The sequence below is a fragment of the Suricata suricatta genome, chromosome 14 (assembly GCF_006229205.1).
Source record: "Suricata suricatta isolate VVHF042 chromosome 14, meerkat_22Aug2017_6uvM2_HiC, whole genome shotgun sequence".
In the NCBI taxonomy this organism is placed as follows: domain Eukaryota; kingdom Metazoa; phylum Chordata; class Mammalia; order Carnivora; family Herpestidae; genus Suricata; species Suricata suricatta.
The window spans coordinates 39089769-39115156 of record NC_043713.1 but is presented as its reverse complement, the minus strand read 5'-3'; the positions used below and the strand labels follow the sequence as shown (position 1 = coordinate 39115156).

At 40.5% G+C, this 25388-nt stretch overlaps 1 protein-coding gene across 1 annotated transcript in view; it reads right to left on the bottom strand.

The window, feature by feature from the left end:
• Positions 1–25388, bottom strand: part of GAREM1 (GRB2 associated regulator of MAPK1 subtype 1) — a 145889-nt gene that overhangs the window by 29898 nt on the left and 90603 nt on the right. Inside the window, exon 3 of the mRNA XM_029921563.1 lies at positions 12088–12218. Within this exon, the coding sequence (XP_029777423.1) occupies positions 12088–12218 (131 nt within the window). The remainder of the gene's footprint in view (positions 1–12087; positions 12219–25388) is intronic.

Sequence of the window (25388 nt, the reverse complement as noted above, 5' to 3'; positions counted from 1 at the left end):
TCTCTCTCTCTCTCTCTCTCTCTCTCTCTCCCTGCCCCCACCCGATGCCTCTCTCCCCTGCTTGCATACTCTAAATAATAAAATAAAATAATAATAAAATAAAAATAAATTATTTTGAATAATTTCAGATTTGTAGAAAAGTTGCAAAGTTGTATACCTTTTGTCTAACTTCTCCTGTTAACATTTGGCACTTTATCCAAACTAATAAATTAACACTAATACAAGGCTACTAAGTTAACCACAAAGCTTTATTTGGATTTCCTTCACTTTTTCAACTAATGTCCTTTTTCTGTTCCAGGATCTAACCAGGATACCACAAGGCACCCAGTCCTTTATTCTGTGAGTTTCTTGGTCTATCCTTGTTTTCTATGACTTGAGTGCTTTAAAGAATATAGATTAGGTTGTTCTTTTGAGAACTCAGAGAAGAGGGTTTTTACTTAAGCTAATAAATCATTTATGTATTATAGTATTTGGCACGTATGAGGGCTGACTTTCTTTACCTACAGGACATATAACCTCAAGGTTTCAGTTACTTTATTCTCTTTACTTTGGTTACCAAGAGTCCTTATGAAGATTCATTTGCTATTAATTCTACTTAGTTTATCCCCAAGGCTTTTGTTTTCAGCTAGCATCTAGCTATGTTTACAATAATACGGATCAGAGGTCAGCAAACTATTGTGCATAGTACAAGTCTGGCCTACCATCTGACTTTGTAAATAAAGTTTTATTAGGACACTGCTGTGTTCATTCATTTTTGCACAGTTTATGACTGCTTTCACTCTACAATGGCTGCACTGAGGAGGTACAATAGTAACTGTAAACCCACAAACGAAAAAATATTTTTTTTAAAGTAGTCTCCATGTTGGGCATGGAGACCAATGCAGGACTTAAACTCTCAAGCATGAGATCAAGACCCGAGCTGGTATCAAGAGTTGGACTCGTAACTGACTGAGCCACTCAGGTGCCCCACCACAAATATATTTATTCTTTGTCCCTTGACAGAAAAAGTTTGCCAAACTCAGGTAAAGATGAATGAAAAATCTATGGCCTTTGGAAATTAATTGGAACAAAACTATTAACTAAATTACAAGCTGAGTTTGTATCTGCCTTTACTATTAGGTGACCTCAGGCAGAATGAGAACATTACCATCTACTTTGCAAGCTTAATCAGTGTATTCCCACAGTGGCAAGCTCTCAATGAATAGAAGCCATTACTATTATTATTACTTTTACGAACAATAAAAACATAAATTTTAAAAAGTAAGCTCTGTGGTCAATTTGGGGCTCATACAACACTGAGGTCAAGAGTCACATGCTCTACCAACCGAGCCAGCCAGGTGCCCCAAAAACATTTCAGGTGCCCCAAAACATTTAATTCTTTTTAAAAAATAAGTGTTTATTTATTTTGAGAGACAGTGAACATGAGCAGGGGAGGGCAGAGAGACAGGGGGACAAAGGATCCAGAAGGGCTCTGCGCAGACTGTGGGGTTGGTGCCGACGTGGGACTTGAATTCATGAACCGTGAGGCTATGACCTGAGCCAAAGTCAGATGCTTAACCAATTAGGCCACCCAAGCACCCCACAAAAACATTTAAATTCTAATAATCCTGTTTCATATTGCCTTACACTTCTCTGTATGTTCATGGTGGTTTCTATTTCTACCCACTACTGTTTTCAAGCCCAAACCACTACTTTAAGCATTATCCTTTCTTCTGTACTGAAGAATTGCTCAAGTTTTTATTCAATATGTTATCCCAAAATAAAACTTAATGTCAGAATAGGGCTTGAAATATCCTTACAGTTACATCCCAAAGGAAGTGAACATATTGAAATGATTCAAAAAAATATACCATTTTAAGACAGACTAGCGTCCAAAATGCTCAGATGCACTGCTGTACTTCCTTTTTAGAGAAACTTTGTAAAAAACTTGGCAGTTCATCCGCTTGGATCAGGATGGAGACAGGGATGTTGAGAGAAAGGGTTCTCATGAGGCTGAAGAAACACACACACATTCACGCATACGACAAACGATTTCCAGCTAACATACAAGGAGACAACAGCACTTCTCAACTGCGAGGGAATAACACAGCATATGTTTATTTCTAGCCTTCTAAATCAATACTTAATATATTTTTCCTAATTTACCGTTATAAACATACACCTTCTAGAATGAAGAAATCATATGGTCTAGTGAGTACCACACACCAAATGAACGGAAAGAGAATGTCCATGTAGCTTGTGAGGCACAAATCAGACACCGCGTGCACAGTTTAAACGGATCAAAATTATCCTTACTAAATGTCACTCTCTGGGTACATGTAACAGTTTTGTCTACGTTTTTGTGTGTGTGTATACTTCTAAAGGAAGTTACTCCTACTCCCATACATAAAAACGTATAACATATGTGGGTACAATCTGTTAATTCCACGCTCCCAACCCTGATGGCATCATTAATGCCAGCAATTAGTTCTGCATAAATTATGAGACTAACGTCCCGACCAATCTTGTGGTCACGGGAGGTGACGGGCCAAGGCTCTCCCGAATATATGCTCTTCGTTTGGCACTTGAGCCAAACAGTCTCCTTTGGTTTCTGCAGATGTGATTTATTTGCATAATTTCTTTCCTTTTTTATTTTTTTACTAGCAAAAGAAACAATGCGTGCTATCTAAGTGCTTCAGTATGCGTGCCTGGTTAACATTTCCAGTTTCAATGTTTCCTGAGAGGAAGTAATTCAAAGTGTGTTATCTACACAACTCTAATAGGTCTAATCCAGGAAACTATCAGGGTTTTGCTGTTCATAATACCATTCAGAATTAATACCCCATGGTCAAGCAACATTTTAAAACACTGATATAAAATTTTACACACACCCACACCCACAGACGGCTCTGGCAACAGATAATCTGTTTTCTAAGAACGGTTGTTCTAAAGATCAAACATGTAACAGAGGTCAACATTTCACCTCTTGAAAAAAACCTCAGGACTGATCTGACTGCTAGATCAAATAGCTAATATTTGATTGATATTAGGTCATTTTCCCCCAAACTTAAATTTTTGTATCTCTTTCCTTTGGGAAAGTGGCAGAAAATGATGAACAACAGGAATGAAAAGTTAAGATAAATTTCAATCCTGAGTGTTTCTGCCTCCTGCCCCCGCTTTTTTAAACAGGAAATAGGGCAAGGATGAGAAGTACACGGCAATGATTTAATGTGCACAGCACAGCACAGGGGTTGCCAAATGGTAGTGTTTCAGACAAGGTCTCAAAACCCTAGATGACAAACAACAGCAGCAAGAACAACAACTAAAACCACTGGGCTATCTTCAAACCCGGACATCATTAACTTCCTACTCCTTTTAACAAACAGGAAAACTAAGAAACATTCTGAATGGCTCTTGAAAATAAAGGACATCTGACTCATGGTAAAGAAAACATGCAATTAAAATTTTTTTCTTACATTGGACAAAGTTTAGGTTGAACAATAATTAATAGTTAAAAAAATTTTTAAATGTCTTTATTTTGAGAGAGAGACAGAGAGTGAGTGGGGGAGGGGCAGAGAGAGAGGGAGACAGAATCTGAAGCAGGCTCCAGGCTCTGAGCTGAAGTCGGACACTTAACCGACTGAGCCACCCAGGCACCCCAATAATCATTAATTTCTGATCTCTCTGGCATATAGCCAAGAACAAGGCAGTGAGCCAAAGGTCTCTAAGCAGCCAAAAAGATGCGATGTTAATGTTGAGGCTTATAGAAAAGCCATGAAGGACCATATCTCATCATGCTTACTCACCAATAATAAAAATTCCATTCAAACTGGTTACCAGCCCACAGCAGAATAGAAGTAGAAATTAAAACTGGAAATAGGGATGATTAATTAAGGCAGGAATTCTAACCAATAAAAGAGGCAACAAGCAACCTGATTGAGACCATAAGACACCCAATTCTCAGGGTATAAGGTCTCTCCGTATAATGACAAGGGTCACACACACCTCAGGAGATGGAGAGAAGTTCAGTTTTTCTTCAAGAACTTCTCTTTAAGACGACACAAAAGTATTATACATTTTAGGAAACTGAAATGAAACTAGCGTTCTTTTTGGACAGATCTTTTGATAAAATTCACAGCTCCCCCAAAAGCTGGCTCACTAGAATTACTTGCTCTTGAAGGTGCCAGAGAGGTATGAAATGCCAGAGCAAACGATCCCTTTTCATTTTGAAAACTCCCAAGAAAACCCCACCTCTCTGATTTTTATAATCTTACAACATGTGGAGGGGATGCTTCTTCTGAATTGTCAAGACAGACACCAGGAATGGTATTTTAAGCTAGGAATGATGGCTACACCTGAACTACACGCTTAAAAGAACACATACACCCACAAAATTCCCCAGAGAACGCTAATGTTTCAGCACCACGATTTTGTGTCACGCCAGGACCACCACAGAATGGCCGACAAATGCAGAACAAAGGCTACGAGCAAGCTGTTTCTGCCTGAAAGGCAAAATGACCAGGAAGATGTCACAGAATAAAATAATTATGACACGAGTAGAATCACAAGCAGCCTAAAACCTCTCTATTAATGTATTTTCAAGGCCTTGTCTGTAGTTGTTCCCTTAAAATGAGTAAAGAGAGTAACATGACATATGTTTCACTTGTTAACTACTTTATACATGGAAATAAGATACAGTCTACATGTTGGCAGAAGGGGAAGAGCTTTATTTCATCTTTTTCAGATGGCAGCTTTAAAAAGGGTAACTAATATGTTAAGATAAAAGACACATGAATTGCCTCAAATCTAGGAGTTAGGGAAAAAACCCCAGCGGTTCTCAGTAACGTGGAAGCCTTGGAAAAAATCCAAAGTTCAGCATCCAGTTGCATGAAGCACTCATGTTAAACTTTAGAATCCTAGCTTATTTATTGAAGCTGCTTCAGTGTATCTTTAACACTGCTTCCAGCAACAATGCAAAAGCCCAAACTGTATGTAGCCTTGTTTCTCTGATAATACTAGTTAATACTTAAAACATTCTGGGTTAATCCTTTACAGAGGTATTTTTGTGGTGGTTGCAGTTCAAAAGGGCTCACTTAGATACATGCTGCATTGATGCTGATAGTAAATTAACTTGTAGGATTTTCTTTTTTAAATACTGGCATCAGGAAAGATAAAAAAACTTATACATAGAACACTCATAAAGCTGCCAAGTTCCATGTGTGAGACCATAGCTGTTTCCAAAGTACAAAAGACAGGAAGATTTGGCTAGGTAATAATTATTAGACATCTTTGTTTAGATTTTTAGATAAGAAAATGAATTAAACATGCAAACTACCGAGCCAATGTGAGAGGGTATTCTGCTCACAATTGTGAGCTCTATTGAAATCCACAAATAGCATTCGGGAGGAGCACAAAGATGATCGAACTGAATCAGGAGACTGAGCTTTGCTGCTAAGTAGTTTTGAGGCTTTGTGCGAATCACTGAAGTCAGCTAACATCTGTTTCTTAGTTTTCCTATTTGTTAAAAGAAGAAGTAGGCCTCTGTGTTGTATTAAGGGCCTTTCCAGATCTAAAATGTGATGATTATAAAAACTGTCTGTAAACTTCCTAATGCTGTGAGATTATTTATAATATTTTATCATTTTACTCTCAGTCATGTTTCTCAGTATTGAGAAGCTCAGCTATCATTTAAATCTCTGCATCTTACAGACCTTTTTTTTCCTTTAAAAAAAACAACACTGAAAAAAAACCCAACGCTGCAATCCCCCCTCCCCCCATTAGGATGGCTCTGCTGCTAGACATTGTCACCTCTGCAGAAAAAGGTGCCAAACCCAGTAATCACGAGTGGAGATGCAGGTGACAAGAGCGTCAGCTCAGCTCTCTCCCCAGACCACATGGCAATGGCTCTGAAGGGATCTGTGCCGGCAGAGGTGGTGCCCAAACTTTGGGTCTGACCGAAATTTCATAATTCCCCAGTGAGACATTTTCCCCAGTTGAGACAATGCAAACTTGTTATTTTGCCTCTGGGGAAATCTATGCTTGGAACAGCTGAAACCTTGGACCTCACTAGTTGGAATGAAAATAGCAACATTATAGCATCCAGATTAGAGTATTTGGACTCTCTGACTTGAGAGCACTAATTTTAATGGAGACGGCTTTTGGGCGACAGCAGTGAAGCCAGAATGTCTCTTCCAGACTTAGAGAGTGGCAAGTTACCCAATGCCAAATTGAAGGCCATCTTTTCTTCCCTCTGCTTATGTCTCAGTAAAGACAGAACTGAAATTAGGGCTGAATTTGTTAGTCATTATTTTGATGGCAGAAAGCATATGTGTGGGAAAATTTCTCATCATTATTGGGCTGGGTTCAAAAGGCTGGAAGACATTTGAAATAATTCACTGGGTACTGGCATAATAAATTTCCAAAGTATCTGAGGTGAAGGGGTATTTTGAAACAATAGCAGTTACTATGTACTGAGTGTTTAATATAAAGTACAGGGTACAAAGTACTAAATAAGGAGTAAGTGAAATAATCTGTGCTGGGAATTTTTTTTTATGGGAAACTTAATTTTAGTATGATTTTATGTTCTGAATCAGGGGTCAGCAAGCTTTTTCTTACAGGGCCAGACAGTAGTAATTTTAGGCTTGAATGCCATATGGTCTCTGCTACAATTACTCAACGCTGCTGCTGTATTGTGGAAGTAGCCACAGGCGCTGAACATACACATGGATACAGTGGCTGTGTCCCAATAAAACTTTATTTGCAAAACAGTTACCTTACCCCAAGGCTGTAGTTTGTGAACTCCTATACTAGACACTTGCAAAGCAGATTAGTGCATTACTTCACATAATTCTCACGAAAAATCTACAAGGAGGGTAAAATCACCCCCCATTTTTCAGGTGATGACACCTGGACTGATGGGGTCATGTGATCTTTCTGTGTTCACAGTCAATGCCTGGACTTGGGGTCTGAACTCAGCTCCAAATTCAGAGTCTGGGCTACACTTTGCAGTTCAATATACTCTTTGGATCATGGCAGCTTGCTTAAAGAAAGATGTATGCCTGGAAATTACTGTGTGGCTATTTTTCTTATTAAAAGGTAGAAGAATGAGCCTTTAGTTGGGATGGCCAACTGAAACAGGACATGTTCTGACTGGAAAAAAACATGACAATAGAGATTGTTGATGAACAACTAAAAGAAACAATAAAGAAAATGCCTATTACAGTTAAAAACAAATATGCAGTAAAGCTGGTAAAAAGAAACAACTCTCATCACAGGTACCAGAAACTGAACGGATAAAGGAAACAATGTGACAGAGGCAGATGGTTGTTGTTTTAAAAATACTGAATGTCATGGGGTGCCTGGGTGGCTCAGTGGGTTAAATGTCTGACGTCAGCTCAGGCCATGACCTCATGGCTTGTGAGGTAGAGCCCCGCGTTGGACTCTGTGCTGACAGCTCAGAGCCTGGATGGAACCTGCTTTAGTTTCTGTGTCTCCCTCTCTCTGGCCCTGCCCCAGCTCATACTCCATCTCTCTCTCAAACATAAATAAATGTTAAAAAAAAAAAAATCAAATGTCATTAAATTTGGAGAGACTGGAGCTAATATACAGAAATGATGAGTTACTTGTCCACATATTCTTCCATTTCCTTGACCATCTCATTTCCCATTTTCTTTCTTTTTTTTAAGTTTATTTGTTATTTAGAGAGTGGGTATATGTGTGCATTCAAATGGGCGAGGGACAGAGAGAGAGAGGAAGATAGAGGATCTGAAGCGGGCTCTGTGCAGATAGCAGAGCCCAATGTGGGGCTCGAACCCATGAACCACAAGATCATGACCTGAGCTGAAGCTGGATGCTTAACTGTTACCCAGGTGCCCCTCATCTCCCCTTGTCTGTTCCTATCACCTTAGTTGGATGCTCAAATGGACATACTTAGATTTGAAAAAAATAGCTACTCATGTCATCTCCTATACAGTATTACCACCTAAAGTTTAATTTCAAGTATTTTATTATTTTTTAAAGTTTACTTATTTATAAGAGTGAGAGACAGTGTATGTGAGCAGGGGAGGGGCAGAGGGGGAGAGAGAAAATCCCAAAGAGGCTCCCTGCTAAAAGCATGGGGCTTGAGCCCACAAACCATTAGATCATGACCTGAACCAAAATCAAGAGTTATGTGTTCAACCTCTTGAGCCACCCAAGCACCCCCAATTGCAAGTATTTTATATTCTACCACCACTCCAATTTTGCACATCACTATCTTAACCAGTTCAGAAGTTCCTTAACCCCATTAGGACCCCTAGTTCTCACTGGGGTTTTCCTTCCGTATTTGCCCTTTTTTATCCAGTGAGGAGTCTATGGCTCATTGCTCTCTGTCACTCTAGGGCATGCTTCATCCACACTTTTCTAATTTCTGTTACACTTACCCTGTACAGTCCCTTCTCTGATTAAACCAACACTCTGTTTACTCTGTATCTGCATCCTGGAAGCCAAAGATGGCTGGAAGCAAACCACGGGTGCTCAGTAATCTCACTTGAAATTTATACCTTGGCAAATCTCTGGGACCGTGCTACTGTAGGTCCCCAGGAAACTTACTTTCTGGGTCTCTGAACTGATTGTTATTTTCTTCCTGTCAAGGCTCCTAAAGGCTTCCATTGTGCTGGATTTACCGGTGAGTTCCCAGTCCTCTAATCCAATCACTACGTAACATTTGACACTGTTGTCCCTTCTTCTTTGAAACACTTTTTGTCATTTGGCTTCTGGAACATCCATCCACATGCTTCACCACTTTACTATCTTGTTGTTACTCCTTGCAATCTCTCCTAGACCCGAATGCTGGGTGTTCAATCTCTCCTAGACCCGAATGCTGGGTGTTCAATCTCTCCTGGACCCCAATGCTGGGGTGTTCCTGGGCTCAGTCCTTGGTTTCCTCTCTTCTTTATCTAGTCTTTAGGTCAGAGTTTCTTAGCTTTGGCACTACTGACATTTTGGGTTGATCATTCTTTGATGTGGGTCTGTCCTGTATGTGAGTCACATACTCTACCGACTGAGCCAGCAAGGAAAGGAGCTCTAGGAATGGCTTATTTTTATTTTTTTAAATGTGTATTTATTTTTGAGAGACAGAGAATGAGCAGGGGATGTGCAGAGAGAGAGGGAAACAGAAAATCCGAAGCAGGCTCCAGGCTCTGAGCTGTCAACACAGAGCCTGATGTGGGACTCATTCTCAGAAGCGGTGAGATTACAACGTGAGCCTAAGTTGGACGCTCAACTGACTGAGCCACCCAGGTGCCCCACGAATGGCTTATTTTTAAATAAATTTGTTCATAGTACTAATACTTCCCATTAAATTTTTGTTAAAATTCTGCTACAGTCTTGAAAGTAATAACACTGTCAAGTTCCCATTCTTTTTAATAAGTACTCTATTCTACTCCATATTATTATGCTTCACTTCTATTTATTATAAGTATATATGACTATATACATATATTTCTATTTCTTTATTTAAAATAATAATTGTGTCTTTTGACTCTCGAGATGCCAGTCAGCTACCAATTCTTAACTGTAAGTCATTTCTTGAGCTGTTTATTCTCTTGGTGTAATTTATGCTGTATCTGAAGTAGAGAGTTGTGGGTGAAGTTTTACTAGGAGGTCTGAAATCTGTTATCACTTAAAAAATTGCTTTCTGGATAACATCTATATTTACACAATATTTAACATTATATATTTAATACTATTTATAGCAGCTGTACTTATGAGTATGTTGTACTGCTGCTATTTTTAAAAATAATCTCTACCCCCAACGTGGGCTTTGAACTCATGACCTTGAGATCAAGAACTGCAGGCTCTACTGACTAAGCCAGCCAGGCATCGCTGTTGTACTGTTGTTTATTATTTTTCTCCCTCTCTGGGCCAAGTAGCAACCAGGCACACCATTTCCTTACCCCACTTAGCTCTCACAGTAAGTACTGTACACATGCATATGCACATTATGATCAGTTCTTAAAGACCATGACTTCCAACCCTTCATTTTGGGGGCTCCAAGTAGTATCCAGACATCTCTTCCACAAATCTCCTTGGTTTATTTACTTACTTGGGTATTTATTCACTAAGCAATATTCTTAGTGTACTTCTTTGTGCAAATATCCCGAGGTTCCTTGATCAATTCCTCTTTGAATACAACTGAAAGATGTCTTAATGATTAATGGCAGATGGATGTGATAGCATCTTAAAACTTTGTAAGTAATAGACGAGTGGTATTAAATATTCATGTATGCAGAGCGCAGGAACTCATCCCGAGTCCAGGCAGTTCTATGGATGCCGTGAGCTTGAATTCCTTACACTTCCCCTTTTGTCTGTGCCCATAACCCTTTTTTTTGGGTTTTTTTAAGAAAAACTGTGATAAAATATACATAACATAAAATTTATCATCTTAACCATTTTTAAGTATATAGGTCAGAAATGTTAAATAGATTCACATTGCTATGCTGAATTTTTAAATGCCATCTCTATGACGTTTGAATAAACAGAGTCAATCATGGTATTCTGTAAAAAAAATCAAACTGTATTGATTTCAGTATTATTCTTTCAATCACTGCTGATTTCATACAAATTCACACACAAAAAACAGCTGCTAGAGGCATTTAAAAAATCTTTTACAAGAACAATATGCCACAAAAAACTGAATGTTAAATTTTAATACTTGACAAAATCTTTGAAAAATCGTAACAAATTTTTATGCTTGATTTCTCACGATTTATCAGCAGATGCATTGCTTTCAGAGAAGAGTTTTAAAAGTATTAACTTTTAAACTAATATTTTTTTTCCATTTAGGTAATTTTAAAAGTAAGTTTTAAGGAAAGGTTTAATTTTATCGAGACAAGGATCAAATCAGATTTGATTAACTCCTGACCAATGAACTTGGTTTAAAAACGAACATGTTCTCATAAATCTTCAATGTAAGTTCAAGTTGTTTTGAAGACTCATTGACTAAGCTACTCAAAGACTTAAACGTTATAAATATTTTTGAATACAAGCATAATTTAGCTAGTAAAGAATTTAGCAGAACACAAAATTTATCCATTTTAATAATAAAACCAAAGAAAGTAGACTAGCAGCTCTATTTCAGAATTGGAAGAATGACTTGGTTCAGGCGATCAAATGGGCACAAAGCCTGCTCCAATAAAGAGGCTGGTTTGGGCACCTCCCCCCTTTCCTGACGAGTGTGGGTGGAGTGACTCACCACAGAGACACTGTTGCATTCTTGGACTAAGATACCCTGCAGTCTGTTTTTCACATAGAGTGGATTTCTAACAAACAGGCATCTTGCCCCCAAATATTGAAATGTTTACAGAACATGACTTAGTTGGACTTCCTGCTGACATGAGGTTAATGCTTTCAATGTGGACACTTTCTACAATGTTGTAGCAAACTTGTGTGCATTTTTGAAGAACACACAATGGATTTGCAGGCAATAAGGCTGGGCCTTGGTGACAGTGATACTCTCTCTGGTTAGTCCCTCTTCAACAGAACTGCCCCTTTAAGGATGCAAAACAAACACAGCACAGTAAACACAATTTAGCCTTTCTCTGATGACCAAAGACCAACAAATTCGTCCTGGGCAACAGTCAATGGATCGATTTGCCCTCTGTGTACTCATATAGATGGACTACAAAAAATGGAATGAATATAAGCTATGGCAGTGCCTGCTCTGGAAGTTTCTCTCTTTTTCCTTAAGTAAGTGCTCAGTATTAGTTGTCATCAGCCGTTTGCTTGCTCCCACAAGTGGAGCATCCAGCCTCACACAAGAGCTGGCCAAACAACTGTTACATATTAGAGAATAAAGTCCAAATTAAAAAAAAAATCTTTTGATCTGCTTTGACAGTTGTTCTAGCAAAAGATAATGTTAACATAGTAACCTGTTGGAGAGTTAGGTCAATTACAGCATGTGCAGTTCTCAAAAAACCAGTTTTGGCCACTGACACTAATTTATTAGATGGAACTCTCCTATGAGGCACAGGGTGGGGGTGGGGGGTCGGGGGGGCCTCACAGTGTACATAATGACCTGAAAGTTAACTTATTTCAGGGAGGATAAATATTTGGTTCTTCTAGAACTACCTTCACGTTGAATGTTATCTCCTCCATGACGTACACACGTTCAGGAAATGCTTTAGCCACCTCCTCCACACTGTTGAAATATTGCACTGGCTCCTTTATATCTCGGTCTTGTTCCAGCAGCTTGAATTGCCCTAAAATACACGATAAACGGAAGAGAGGTGAGATGTTTACGCTGGACAGCTGTCACCGTGGCCACAGCACCCCCTCCCCTACTCCCACTCTTCTTTGTCAAAGGCTTCTGATCATTATTATTGGGGGGAAAAGTTACCATGGCAGAAGGTTTTCTTGAACTGGAATATGTTATCTAAAAATCAGCTTAAAATTGAATACAAATACATAGGTTTTCTATCTTTTGCATTTTTTGCTCACCTCCAGAGTTTATTACCATATGACCAAAATCAAACTGAATGGATGTTTATCTGTAATTTGATCTCAAAGTGAAAACTTACTCTGTTACAAATGATTGCTCATTTTGTTTTTAACAGTGGCCACCTTGCCATTTAGTTGTAATTAACACCCACACAGCCTATATTCTAAATTTTTTTTCTGTTTTCTTTTTTTATTTAATTTTGAGAGACAGAGAGAGCACAAGCAGGGGAGGGTCAGAGAGAGAGAGAGGGAGACACAGAATTGGAAGCAGGCTCCAGGCTCTGAGCTAGCTGTCAGCACAGAGCCCGATGCGGGGCTCGAACCCACGAACTGTGAGATCATGACCTGAGCCAAAGCTGGATGCTCAACCAACTGAGCCACCCAGGCGCCCCCACACAGGCTATATTCTAAAAGGAAAGCCACTGCGACCCAGGGGAACTAATTTTTTTAAATTAGCATTAACAGTTTTATAAGCAGGACAAAATAACATAGTGGACCTTTGGCTCTCATAGAATTGATATCCTTGGTTTCAGCAGTACGTGGGCGAGGCCGAGGGCGCCTGAGCCGCTATAATTCGTGGTGTATCTGCGCACAAGAGTGAAGCCTGAGCAGAGCCAGGCTGGGTCAGGGGGTGAGGCTCCTTCCAACGAATGAACCTGGAGAGGAGCCAGCTGGCGTCTGCAGCAACACGTGGCTTCCTTCTTCCTTGTTCACTGTTCTGTATGAAGTCCACGAGGGGAGAATATACCACGGTGGTATCCGTAATTTGGGGGATTTGTGAAGAACGTTGAACATATTCCTAAAGATGTCAAGGATCTATTATTGGATATATACTTTCAATATCTATGATACTGCTGTTTCATTCTAGGACTTGTTTGCAGTTTAGAATAAAAGACCATGTGTAATCAAGCCAAGACAGTGTTCGTAGCAGCCATTTTCTGAAGGCTGTTTACAGTGTAACACTTGAGATACTTGAAAAGGAATTAAAAGCTATACTAAGGCAGATCTCCCAGCTTGTCTACAGGACAGCAGGCAGAAACAGGGAAAGTTTCATTCGGACTCTCAAAACTTTTTTATTTTTATTTTTATTTTTTTTAGCGTTTATGGTAGAGGCATTACTCTAGATGCTGGAGAGAAGTCAATAAAGAGCCCAGATGAAAATCTCTGTCCTCCTAAATGTTACATTATAGCAGGAGACAATGATAAACACAATAAATGACAAGGGTATGTAACAGTATGTAGTAGGTCAGGATAGGGCTGGGTGAGGGGGACAGAGAGGGCAGGTATAGCTGAGAAGGTGACCTTTGACATCACTGGGAGGTGTGTTCTCAGAATTCTAACCACAGCCTACTTAAAGGCCTGCAGATGGATGGGTGGCTGCCCGCTCGGCGTGCTGCCAGTGTGGCCAGAGTAGAGTGAGTAAAAGCTGAGAGGAAGAGAGAGAAAGAACAGGTGGCCAGATTGTATACAGCTTTGAAGGCTCGTAGCTCTTTATCTGAGTGGGATGGAGGATCAGGAGTTCAGTCTGGGATGTCTATTAGACATACAGTCAGAGATTCCCAGAAGTTCACAGATGAGCATGTAAGTGTGGATCTCAGAGAGAGGTCTGGCTGGAAACCCAGGGCTCATGAGCACACTGAGCTTTAAAGCCATGCCACTTTTAATGATGATGAGCACAGGCTTAAGTATGAGAGAATAGGTCTAAGGTTTGAGTCCCAGGAGACTAAGAAGGACTGGCCAGGGGAGTAAGGCAGATCCAGAGTGGTGCATTCTAGAAGCTGTGATTTGAGCACCTCAAGTGTGAGAGTGATGTCACAGGCTGCTCATAGGACCCTGAAATGAGGGCTTTAGCAACTTGAATTTAACTGACGACTTTGACAGGAGCAGTGGAATGGTTGGGCTAAAGCCTGACTGAGGTGGATTTCAGAGAAGTGAGAAGTGGGAATCACAGGAATGGACGGCAGGTGATGTTTGGGGAGTTTTGCTGTGAAGGCGAGAAAAGATACGGAGTGGCAGTTAAAGGCAGCATGTAGAATGTGATCCAGGGAGTGTTTTTATTTTCCTCAGTATGATGGATGCTGATGGGAATGAGCAAGAGGGGGACAAGCGGACGAGGAAGGAATTGCCGGACCATGTCCCTGGGTACAGGAGTGGACGGGCTGGGCCGCAGCAGGAGCCCACCTGTGAGAGCTCAGTGGAAGCTCGTAGAAGCTTTTTATTGATTCCATATTTCCAGTAAAAGTCAGAAGGAAGATTGAAGAGGTGTACGAGGGCTAAGGAAAGAAGGGAAGACTGCAGAAAAGTCCACTGAGAGTAAATGGCACACCATGACTGCTAGACAGCCTAAGTTCCCACTCGAGGTTCATGGCCATGAATTAAAAGTAAAACCGAACAGTACAGTTGTATGTTTTTCTCCAGACAGTGTGCAAGGCCCAGGGGCCAGCCCAAAGTGGGCAGAGATTTGGACTCAGCCAGGACTGTTAAAACTACCAAGTGAGTATGAGACACAAAAGAGGGACTGAGGAGCCAAGATGTACACAAGGGAGCGAATATAATATCTATCCCTGGGACTTGAGCTGGACCCCACATCTTGGGAGGGAGGGATGAGGGTGAAAAGTAGTGGAATCAATGGATAGTGGGTTCTTAGGGAGTCGATTTCCAAACCCTGGAGGGAGTGAGCTCAAGAGCCAGGAAGAGTAGTCAGAGTGGAGGGCCTAGAACTTGAGAAAATGGCAGCATGTAGTTGTCGGTGATGACCCAGTCTCTAGACTACCATGGGAGGTACAGGTTGAGGTGGTGAGAAGCTAGAGAAACCGAGAGGCCAGAGGTATTAGCAGGATCATATATGTATGCATTGAAATCCCAAGAACGAAGAGAGAAGTGATGCTGGAGAATGGCAGTGAGCGAGGAGCGAAAATTATGGAGAAATGAGGGAGGGATCCTAGGAGTGTTAGGTAACTGTAACACGGACTGGGTGGCAGGTGGGATAGTCTGAGGACGAGAGATTAAAGCTGAGAGTTTCTAGGGAGGAGGGATTAGAATGGGCAAGGGAGAACCGAAGAACACAGAAAACACTCCTATCCTCTCAACTCCAGGGCAAAACCCACAGCTGCCACCTGAGAGGGCTTCAGGGAAGTGGTGTTTTCAGGGCATACCCAGGTTAGGGTTTAACGAGACACAAGTAATTTCAGAGAAAACTCTAAGGACATAGGGAAATATTTTGCTGGTGATGGACCTTGAAGGGAGAGTTTTCAGGAGTTAAGGGGTGGATGATGGTGTAGAGAAAGTACTTGGTTACAATGTAACCGCTTATACACCTTTTAGAAATATTTAGGGGTAGGGGTGCTGGATGACTCAGCTGGTTAAATGTCTGACTTCGGCTCAGGTCATGATCTTGCGGTGTGTGAGTTCGAGCCCTGCGCGGGGGCTCTGTGCTGACAGCTCAGAGCCTGGAGCCTGCTTTGAATTCTGTGTGTCCTTCTCTCGTTCTGCCCTTCCCCGACTCATGCTGTCTCTGTCTCTCAAGAATAAACAATAAAAAATTAAAAGATGGAGGGTCATGAGCAAAATATTTGAAAATATAGTCGAAAAATGTTAGATTATACACTAAAGTATGTTAGATTATATATTATACATATATAAATGTTAGGTTACATTCACAAAAAAACAACAGAATTTTAAAAAACTATAGCTGTATCAATACCACTTAAATTCTGCCACTACAAGAAGGCAAGCTTTTCCTTTGTCTCCATTCTACTTAGTCTTTGTAACAATTAAAAAAAAATTTTTTTTTTACATTTATTTATTTTTGAGAGACAGAGTCAGAGTGTAAAGAGGGGAGGAGCAAAGAGAGAAAGAGACACAGAATTGGAAGCAGGCTCCAGGCTCTGAGCTAGCTGTCAGCACAGAGCCCGTGGCGGGGCCTGAACCCACTAAGCGTGAGATCATGACCTGAGCCGAAGTCGGAGGCTCAACCAACTGAGCCACCCAGGTGCCCCAACAATTTTTTTTTAAGAGAGAGAGAATATTAAGCAAGCTCCACACTCAGCATAGAGCCTGAAGTGGGGTTTGATCTCATGATTATGAGATCATGACCTGAGCCAAAATCAACAGTCAGACGCTTAACCGACTGTGCCACCAGGTGCCCCTCCTTGTACAAATTCTTAATTATTATGAAGTATCTCTGTTTATTCTCTGTTCCTTCCTTTATTTTCTTACATTTCCCTGACATGACTACATTTATAATGTTTACACAGCATTTCATAACGGATTTAACTATTTTTCTGTTCTTAGTCCGAGTTAGGCTAGGGCTGACGTAAATGCAAACTCTGCCCCTTATGAGTTTTGGAGTAGTGACAAATTACCAATCTGTCTGACCGCTGCTTCCTCACCCGGAAAGTGGGGGCACTTCCGACGGCTGCAGTGAGGCTTAGCGGAGAGGATTTTAAGTACTTAGCACAAGTAACCAGTTAGCAACCCTCGGGTCCCTTTCCTGTTCTCAAGATGCACAGAGATATTCTTTTCTCTTTTGGGCTTACTTTTGTGGGATACATTTTCCAGAGCAGGATTATTAAATCAAAGGGCATCACACAATTCTTTGTGTTCAAAATACCTGACTATCTGGCTTTCCAAAATTCCTAAACCAATTTATATTTCTATCAGCAGCCAATTTATATTTCTTCTACGGACATCCCAGTTGGATTACAATCCTACCAACAGTAAGTATTCTTTATATATGTGTGTATATATATGCATATATATACATAAAACTTTTTAAAAGTTTGTTTGAGAGAGAGAGAGAGAGAGAGAGAGAGAGAGAGAGAGAGAACACAAGTGGGGGAGGGGCAGAGAGAGAAAGAGAGGGAGAGGAAGAATCCAAAGTACGCACAGTTGCTGCCAGCACAAAGCCAGATGCGGGGCTCGAACTCACACACCACAAGATCATGACCTAAGCCAAAATTCATAGCTGGATGCTTAACTGACTGAGCCACCCAGGCACCCTGCAGTGAGTATTGTTTAAGTTAAATAATTCAGTAGGCATTAAAAAGCATCTTTTGCCTATAATGTGCACTTCTTTGGAGATCAGTGAAGTTAAGTATTTGAATTTTTCTTGTGCCAAAGGCTGTATAAATATATAATAAACATATTTGTTGTAGTCTAAATTTCTTTTAACTTCTAAAGATACACATCTAAGAATCTATTGGATATTTATACTTGCAAGTCTAATAGTACCAAACTCAACATGTCTAAACTCAGGAACGCACAGTCCCTTGCAAGCATTAGGTGCTTAATAAATGTTCACTAAACAAAAGGCAGAAGATTAGTCCCAGGACCAGCAAACAATGAAGTAACACATTCGTAACTGCAGGTTTTCAAAGTACTACATAAAAGGTGTACTCTGCAGGACTATGCACAAGGCTTGTTTTTCTGAACATTAGCTGAATGTTTTCACTCACCAGAGAAGGAAATGGAGTGCTATTGGTCTACTTAAAAATTATCTGAGTAGTGTATGGAACCTCAAGCAATACTTTTCAGGGACCAATCCAACCATAGTAGAGATTAATAAGCATTTTAAATTATCTTCCAGGATGGAATAGACAATCTTTGAGTAATGGAATGTGATATGCTGGGGCACAAAAGTAGTTTTCAGTGAGAATCCAAGTTTATAGGTCCACTTAGAATGTCCAGAGCCATCTAACACAGACACCAATTTCTGCCAACATTTCCACTACCTCTAGTAATTCGTTAGAAGAATAAGGAATTGTAGATTTATAACCTAAACAAAATCCAAACTATCTAACATTAAACCAGGTATAGTTTATGAAAACCTACTAATGACCTCATTTTTCTATGGATATGAAATAATTTATTTTAAATTTATGATCAGTATTTTAGAAAAATTTTCCTAGGACAGGGCAGGCGGTGGGGGGGGGGGTCTGCATGTATACCAAACAGTCATTAAGTAGTCTGCTAATGTTCAGTCTCTGAGCTCAGAGATTATCTGAAACCACACATTTCCACTAAATTCCATCTGTCCCTTCAGAAATGCATTCATAGAGGCACCTGGGTGGCTCGGTCAGTTAAATGTCTGACTCAGCTCAGGCCATGATCTCATGGTTTGTGAGTTTGAGCCCCATGTCCAGCTAGGCGCTTACAGCTCAGAGGCTGGAGCCTGCTTCGGATTCTGTGTCTCATTCTTTCCCTGCCCTCTCCCACTTGTGCTCTGTCTCTCTCTCTTTAACATTAAATAAATGTTAAAAAAAAAAAAAAGAAGAAAAGAAATGCATTCATAGGCCAGGCTGTGTCACTGCTCCTCATGCTTCTGCATCAGATGAGACATTTAGAAAAATGCTAACAGAAACATAGTGAGACACATAGGCAATTGTGCATTTCCTAGTAGCTACATAAAAAAGGTAAAATGAGGTAAAATTAATTTTCATTACATACCAATACATCTAAATATAAGAATCATTAATGAGATATTTAACATTCTTTTCTTGCATTCTTTACCATTATTTATAATAATAATAATAACAATTATTATTATTATTTGCATTAAGTCTTTAAAATCCTGTGTATGTTTTACACTGTGGCACATGTCAGCTCACAGCAGCCACACTGCAAGCACTCAACAGCCCCATGGGGTTTGTAGTGGCTGTATTCAATGGTGTGGGTCCAGAACATCTCTGCCTTCCTTTAAAACCGTGATTGCAGGGGTGCCTGGGTGGTGCAGTCAGGTAAGCGTCTGACTCTTGATTTCGGCTCAGGTCATGATTTCAGGGTTGGAGATCAAGTGCTGTGACGGGGTCCCTGCTGAGCATAGCAAGGAGCCTGCTTAAGTTTCTCTCTCTTCCCTTTTCCCTCTGTCTCCCCATCCCCCTCAAAACAAAACACAACTGTGATTGCAGATACGGTTCAAGTCCTTTATCAGGTGACAGAGTACTCGCAGGGAAAAAACGTAATTCACGACAAGAAAGGATGTATCCACTCATGAAATGAGAGCGTTAGAATGCAAAAAAAGTTTATTTATTTATATTTTAAAGGAGAGGGAGCACATGCACGTGTGGTAGGGGCAGAGAGAGGGGGAGACAGAGAATGCCAAGCAGGCTCTGCACTGTCAGCACAGGGCCCTATGTGGGGCTCGAACCCACAAACTGTGAGATTGCGACCTGAGCCAAAATCAAGAGTCAGATGCTCAGCTGACGGAACCACCCAGATGCCCTGAGCCTTCGAACTCTTACACTTGGTCTTCCTTGCCCTGTCTGTCATGATTGCTGATATTCTGGTTCATATAACAGAGCCTGGGATTCCTGATATAACAACCTCTATCTCTTTAACACCATTTTCTTCTCTCCCAATTTGGGGGCTTGTCATTCAAGCAATTCTTTAGTTATTCTTCTATTGTGTTTGTGATCTTATACTATTTAGCAGCCTCAGACATATTGTGGCTTATGGACCAAATGAATAATCCTAATTGGTATGGCTGTTGTGTCAATATCGAGCTGAATAAATTCTCAACTTCTAGTCTCACTTGTATTTGTCACTTTTGTTGAATAGAAAGACCTCAGAATCAGATGCACATATATGGGGGCACTTACAAGAAACTGTTCTGAGACCAATTAACATGCACAGATGAAAGAAAAAATAAAAATAAAATAGCAGCTAAATATGACCAAATGTTGGGGCACCTGGGTGGCTCAGTCAGTTAAGCATCCAATGTCGGCTCAGGTCATGATCTCACATTTCATTGAGTTCAAGGCCCTGCACAGGACTCTGTGCTGACAGCTCAGAACCTGGAGTCTGCTTCAGATTCTGTGTCTCCATCTCTCTCTGTTCCTCCCCTGCTCAAGCTCTGTCTCTCTCTCTCCCAAAAATAAGTAAACATTTTAAAAAGTTAAAAAAAAATAAAAAATATGGCACAAAAACAGACATATAGACCAGTGGAATAGAATAGAGAGCCCAGAACTGGGTCCACAAATGTACGGCCAATTAATTTTTGACAAAGCAGGAAAGAGTATCCAATGGCAAAAAGACTGCCTCTTTAGCAGGTGGTGCTGGGAAAACTGGACAGCAACATGCAGAAGAATGAAACTAGACCACTTTCTTACACCATACACAAAAATAAACTCAAAATGGCTGAAGGACCTGAATGTGAGACAGGAAACCATCAAAACCCTCGAGGAGAAAGTAGGAAACAACCTCCTTGACCTCAACTGCAGCAATTTCCTACTTGACACATCCCCAAAGGCAAGGGAAATGAAAGCAAAAATGAACTATTGGGACTTCATCAAGATAAAAAGCTTCTGCACTGCAAAGGAAACAATCAAGAAAACTAATAGGCAACCGACAGAATGGGAAAAGATAGTTGCAAATGACATATCAGATAAAGGGCTAGTATCCAAAATTCACAAGGAACTCACCAAACTCCACACTTGAAAAACAAATAACCCAGGGAAGAAATGGGCAGAAGACATAAACAGACACTTCTCAAAGAGGACATCTAGATGGCCTACAGACACATGAAACGATGCTCAACATCACTCATCATCAGGGAAACACAAATCAAAACCATACTGAGATACCACCTCATGTCAGTCAGAGTGGCTAAAATGAACAAATCAAGAGACTATAGATGCTGGCGAGGGTGTGGAGAGACAGGCACCCTCCTACACTGTTGGTGGACTGTAAACTGGTGCAGTACTCTGGAAAACAGTGTGGAGGTTCCTCAAAAAACTATCAATAGAACTCCCCTATGACGCAGCAATAGCATTGCTAGGGATCTACCCAAGGAATACAGAAGTCCTGATGCATAGGGGCACATGTACCCCAATGTTCATAACGGCACTTTCAACACTAGCCAAATCATGGAAGGAGCCTAAATGTCCATCACCTGATGAATGGATCAAGAAGATGTGGTCTATATATACAATGGAGGACTACATGGCAATGAGAAAGAATGAAATCTGGCCATTTGAAGCAAAGTGGATAGACCTTAAGGGTGTCATGCTAAGCGAAATAAGTCAGGCAGAGAAGGACAGATACCATATGTTTGCACTCATACGTCTAACAGGAGAACAGAAGAAACCTAAAGAAGGACCAGGGGGAGGGGAAGAGGGAAAGAGAGTTGGGGACAGAGAGGGACGCAAAACCTGAGAGACTACTGAATACTGAAAATGAACCGAGGGTTGAAGGGGGAGGGGGAGGGGAAAAGAGGTGGTGGTCGTGGAGGAGGGCACTTGTGGGGAAGAGCACTGGGTGTTGTATGGAAACCAATCTGACAATAAACTATTAAAAAAATTAAAAATATAACCAAATGTTTTAACATTTGAACATACTGTACATCAGAAAAATAGATCCCTTTCATCCGTTCTTTTAAATGTTCATTGACTATCCACCAGTTAACTTCCCTTTCCTTCTTTCCCTATAGTTCTTACACATTGTCCTGAAAGATTTCAGTTAAATGATTCTTTTATTAATTAATTTATTGAGTTACTTATTTATTAAGTTATTTATTTTTTGAGTTTTATTCATTTAAGTAATCCCAATACCCAACATAGGACTTGAACCCATTGGTCCTCCAACTGAGCCAGCCAGGCGTCCCAAGTTTACGGGTTTCCTTATGTACATATATGATTATTTTAAACATTGTCCTGTCATATGTTTAATGATCTAAAACCAAATTTTTATTTTACACTTCTTATACCCTACAAATGCCTTCAAAATCTAAATATACCAAATATTTTAATGTAACATTTTAAACAATGAGTCACAGTATATTAGTGACTTCTTACTGGAGGGGTTACCAAACTTGTTCTGTAAATATTTTAGGTTCCATGCACTAAATGGTCTCAGTTTCCACTACTCCCCTCCAGTGATGTATCATGAAAAGAGCCGTACACAATACATAAACTGCAACAGCTGTTTTCTGACCAAATTTAATTTATAAAAACAGGCAGCAGGTCCGATTTGGACGTCAGACACAGTTTGTTGACCTCTGTCTGGCTGGAACGAGTAGAAAGTATGGATCAGGGCAGTGGTAAGAAGACGGGACATTAGAATGGCAACGACCAGGGGCGCCTGGGTGGCTCAGTCGGTTAAGCGTCCAGCTTCGGCTCAGGTCATGATCTCACGGTTTGTAGGTTTGAGCTCCAGGTCGGGCTCTGTGTTGACAGTGCAGAGCCTGGAGCCTGCTTCAGATTCTGTATTTCCCTGTCCCTCTGACCCTCTCCTGCTCACGCTGTCTCTCTGTCTCTCAAAAATAAATAAAAAAACATTAGAAAAGTTTTAAAAATTAATAAAAAAAAAGAAAAAGAATGGCAATGACCAGGTGGGGCCTGGGTGGCTCAGTCAGTTGAGTGTCCGACTTCGGCTCAGGTCATGATCTCATGGTTTGTGAGTTTGAGCCCCGTGACGGGTTCTGTGCTGACAGCTTGGAGCCTGGAGCCTGCTTCAGATTTTGTGTCTCCCTCTCTCTCTGCCCCTCCCCTGCTCACACTCTTTGTCTCTGTCTCTCAAAAAATGAATAGACGTTAAAAAAATTAAAAAAGAAAGGAATAACAAAAACCAGTCCTCATACTCCAACACTCGTACACAGTTACACAGGTCTCGTGTAAGATGCCTTGTCAGGTGCACACCCCGAGCTGACCCATGTTTATCTCAGAATAGCAGCTCTTCCTTTCAGTAAGAGTTGAACACGAAGAAGTGTGAGCTGCAGAAGTGGACTGTATTAGATTAATCAAAAGGACCAGCAAACATGAGTGGCTACATTCTCTCATTGTATCTTACAGTTTTCTACAGGTTTTTACTTAGCTTCTATTCTTTTACAAAAGAATATGACGCTTGCAGATGAGTCAACTTTAAGTACTCTGGGAAAGATGCTGTGCTCTTGCGTTACTATATTCCCTGTGACTGCTGTGGCTTGTCACAGTCACAGCCTGGAGACAGTCTGAAGAGTGAAGAGCCAGTTCCCTGCCAAAATGTGAAATCGATTCACGTAGCACATATTCCCACACCCCCCACATGAAGGAACTAATTTTTTAACAGACCATTTCATGAATAACAGAGTCTTTGTGCCACCAAATAAAAAACATTCAGGGATTGTCGAAACATCTGTTCTGAGATGTTACTGTCAAACTTGGGTCTTGGAGAGGAAGGAATACTGCATTGTTTTTCAACAGCTTTGGGGATTTCAAAACCTCTCCATTGTGAGAAGCGTTCTGTCTCAGAACCCTGAAACTCACAGGAGCAAATTCAACACCACTGACATGCATGTCAATTACGGCTTAAGTAAATTTATGATAATATTCAAAAAGCAAAGATAGGTACTAATTGCGCTGCCTTCATGATACGCTTCTAAAACTATACTGCATCATTAATATGTCGAGGGGAACTGTCATCCAGAAAATATCCATTTCTGTGGGTGTGTACTTGAAGGTGAGTCCCGTGATTGACCTCAAAACGGATGAGGTGTGAAGCAGTGCTAGGAGGCCAGAGGTGCTCCAGGAGACATCTAAGTTTCAGGCGCCTGGAGATTGCTATAGAAGCTACACTACAACACATCTTTTACCTCCAGGGAAAAGGCTGGTTATCGGAAATGACAATGGAAACAGACTAAGGAGAGAAAGCAGTAATGCTGAGAAGTACAGAAATAACAGGGAAAGGCAGAAGTGGTCAATGTCAGGTCTGTCATGTTTGGTACTGGCTCGGAAGTTACAGTCGATGACCAGTGGGAAAGAAGGTCCATGCCATTGGCGAAGATGGGGCTCCCTGTGCTTTGTGCTTCTCGGGTGTCCGTCATTGCTGCTGATGAGCATGCCCTGTGGTAAATCTTCTTTTATAGCTAACGTTTTACTGTTGGCCACCCCTTCAGCACAGTGGTCAACTTTATGTGTGTAAATAAAAAGAAATGGAATGAGAGCTGAGGCCTCTCTAGCATCCATCTGTAGGACTGTAAGTTAAGAGAACAAGTCTACTGGCATTTCCCTCATTCTGGGAGCAGAAAAAAGTTGCATCAACTGGTGCAAAGCGATTAAACGGAAAAGAAAGCAAAAGCAACAAAAATGGCATCAGAACGCCTAAGTAACCTTAGAATAGATAAAATGAGCAGAAATGGCAACGAAAAAGGAAGCCCGGAATGTTGAAATGCTATGACCACGTCTATATGATTCAGTGTGGCACCACCAGCACCGAACCACACATGGTACATAGTAGGTGCTTATTAAACAGTGGATGCAAGAGTGAATGGATACATTCTTCTCACTTTTCTTCTCTTTCCTCTTTCAGAGACAGGCCAACAACATTAACTGCTTTCAATAGGTCAGTTGTGCTAATAAAACACAATCTAAATGGTTCAAATATCTCAGCTTTAAAACTAATGGGCCATTTCCAAATACGAAGGAATGAACAAGGCTCAAGTGAGAGAAATAATAAACCAGTTGCCATTTTTCAGGAAGCAAATAAACCTGGCAAGGTATCTGCACTTATATTCAAGATTTAACTGAACAAATTCTCTTGTATTTTTAACTGTACATAGGCATGAAGGCTGGAGTTTCCATAGCATTAAAATGTAAAAAGTTGGACTGCTAGGTAAAAGATATGCAATTTATTATTTTAACTGCACTAACCAATATAATGCCCTTTAAAAACTATGTAAATGTTTACTTCCACTAACAAACGTATGAAAACCCATTTACTTAAACTCTTCACCAAAGCTATTGGAGCTTAAGAATAATTTAGTTTCCCTTTTCTTCAGTAATGTGAAGAGTTTTATAGATTACTTAATATACCTAATTGTCAAAAAATTAGGTACAGGGTGAAAAGTAAGTCTCCTTCCCAATCTTATCCACAGATCCCTTTGCTGTAACTGGGCTATCATTCTGTTGCACATCCATCCAGAGGGAGTATCTGATACACACAATGCCACTCTTTTCAAA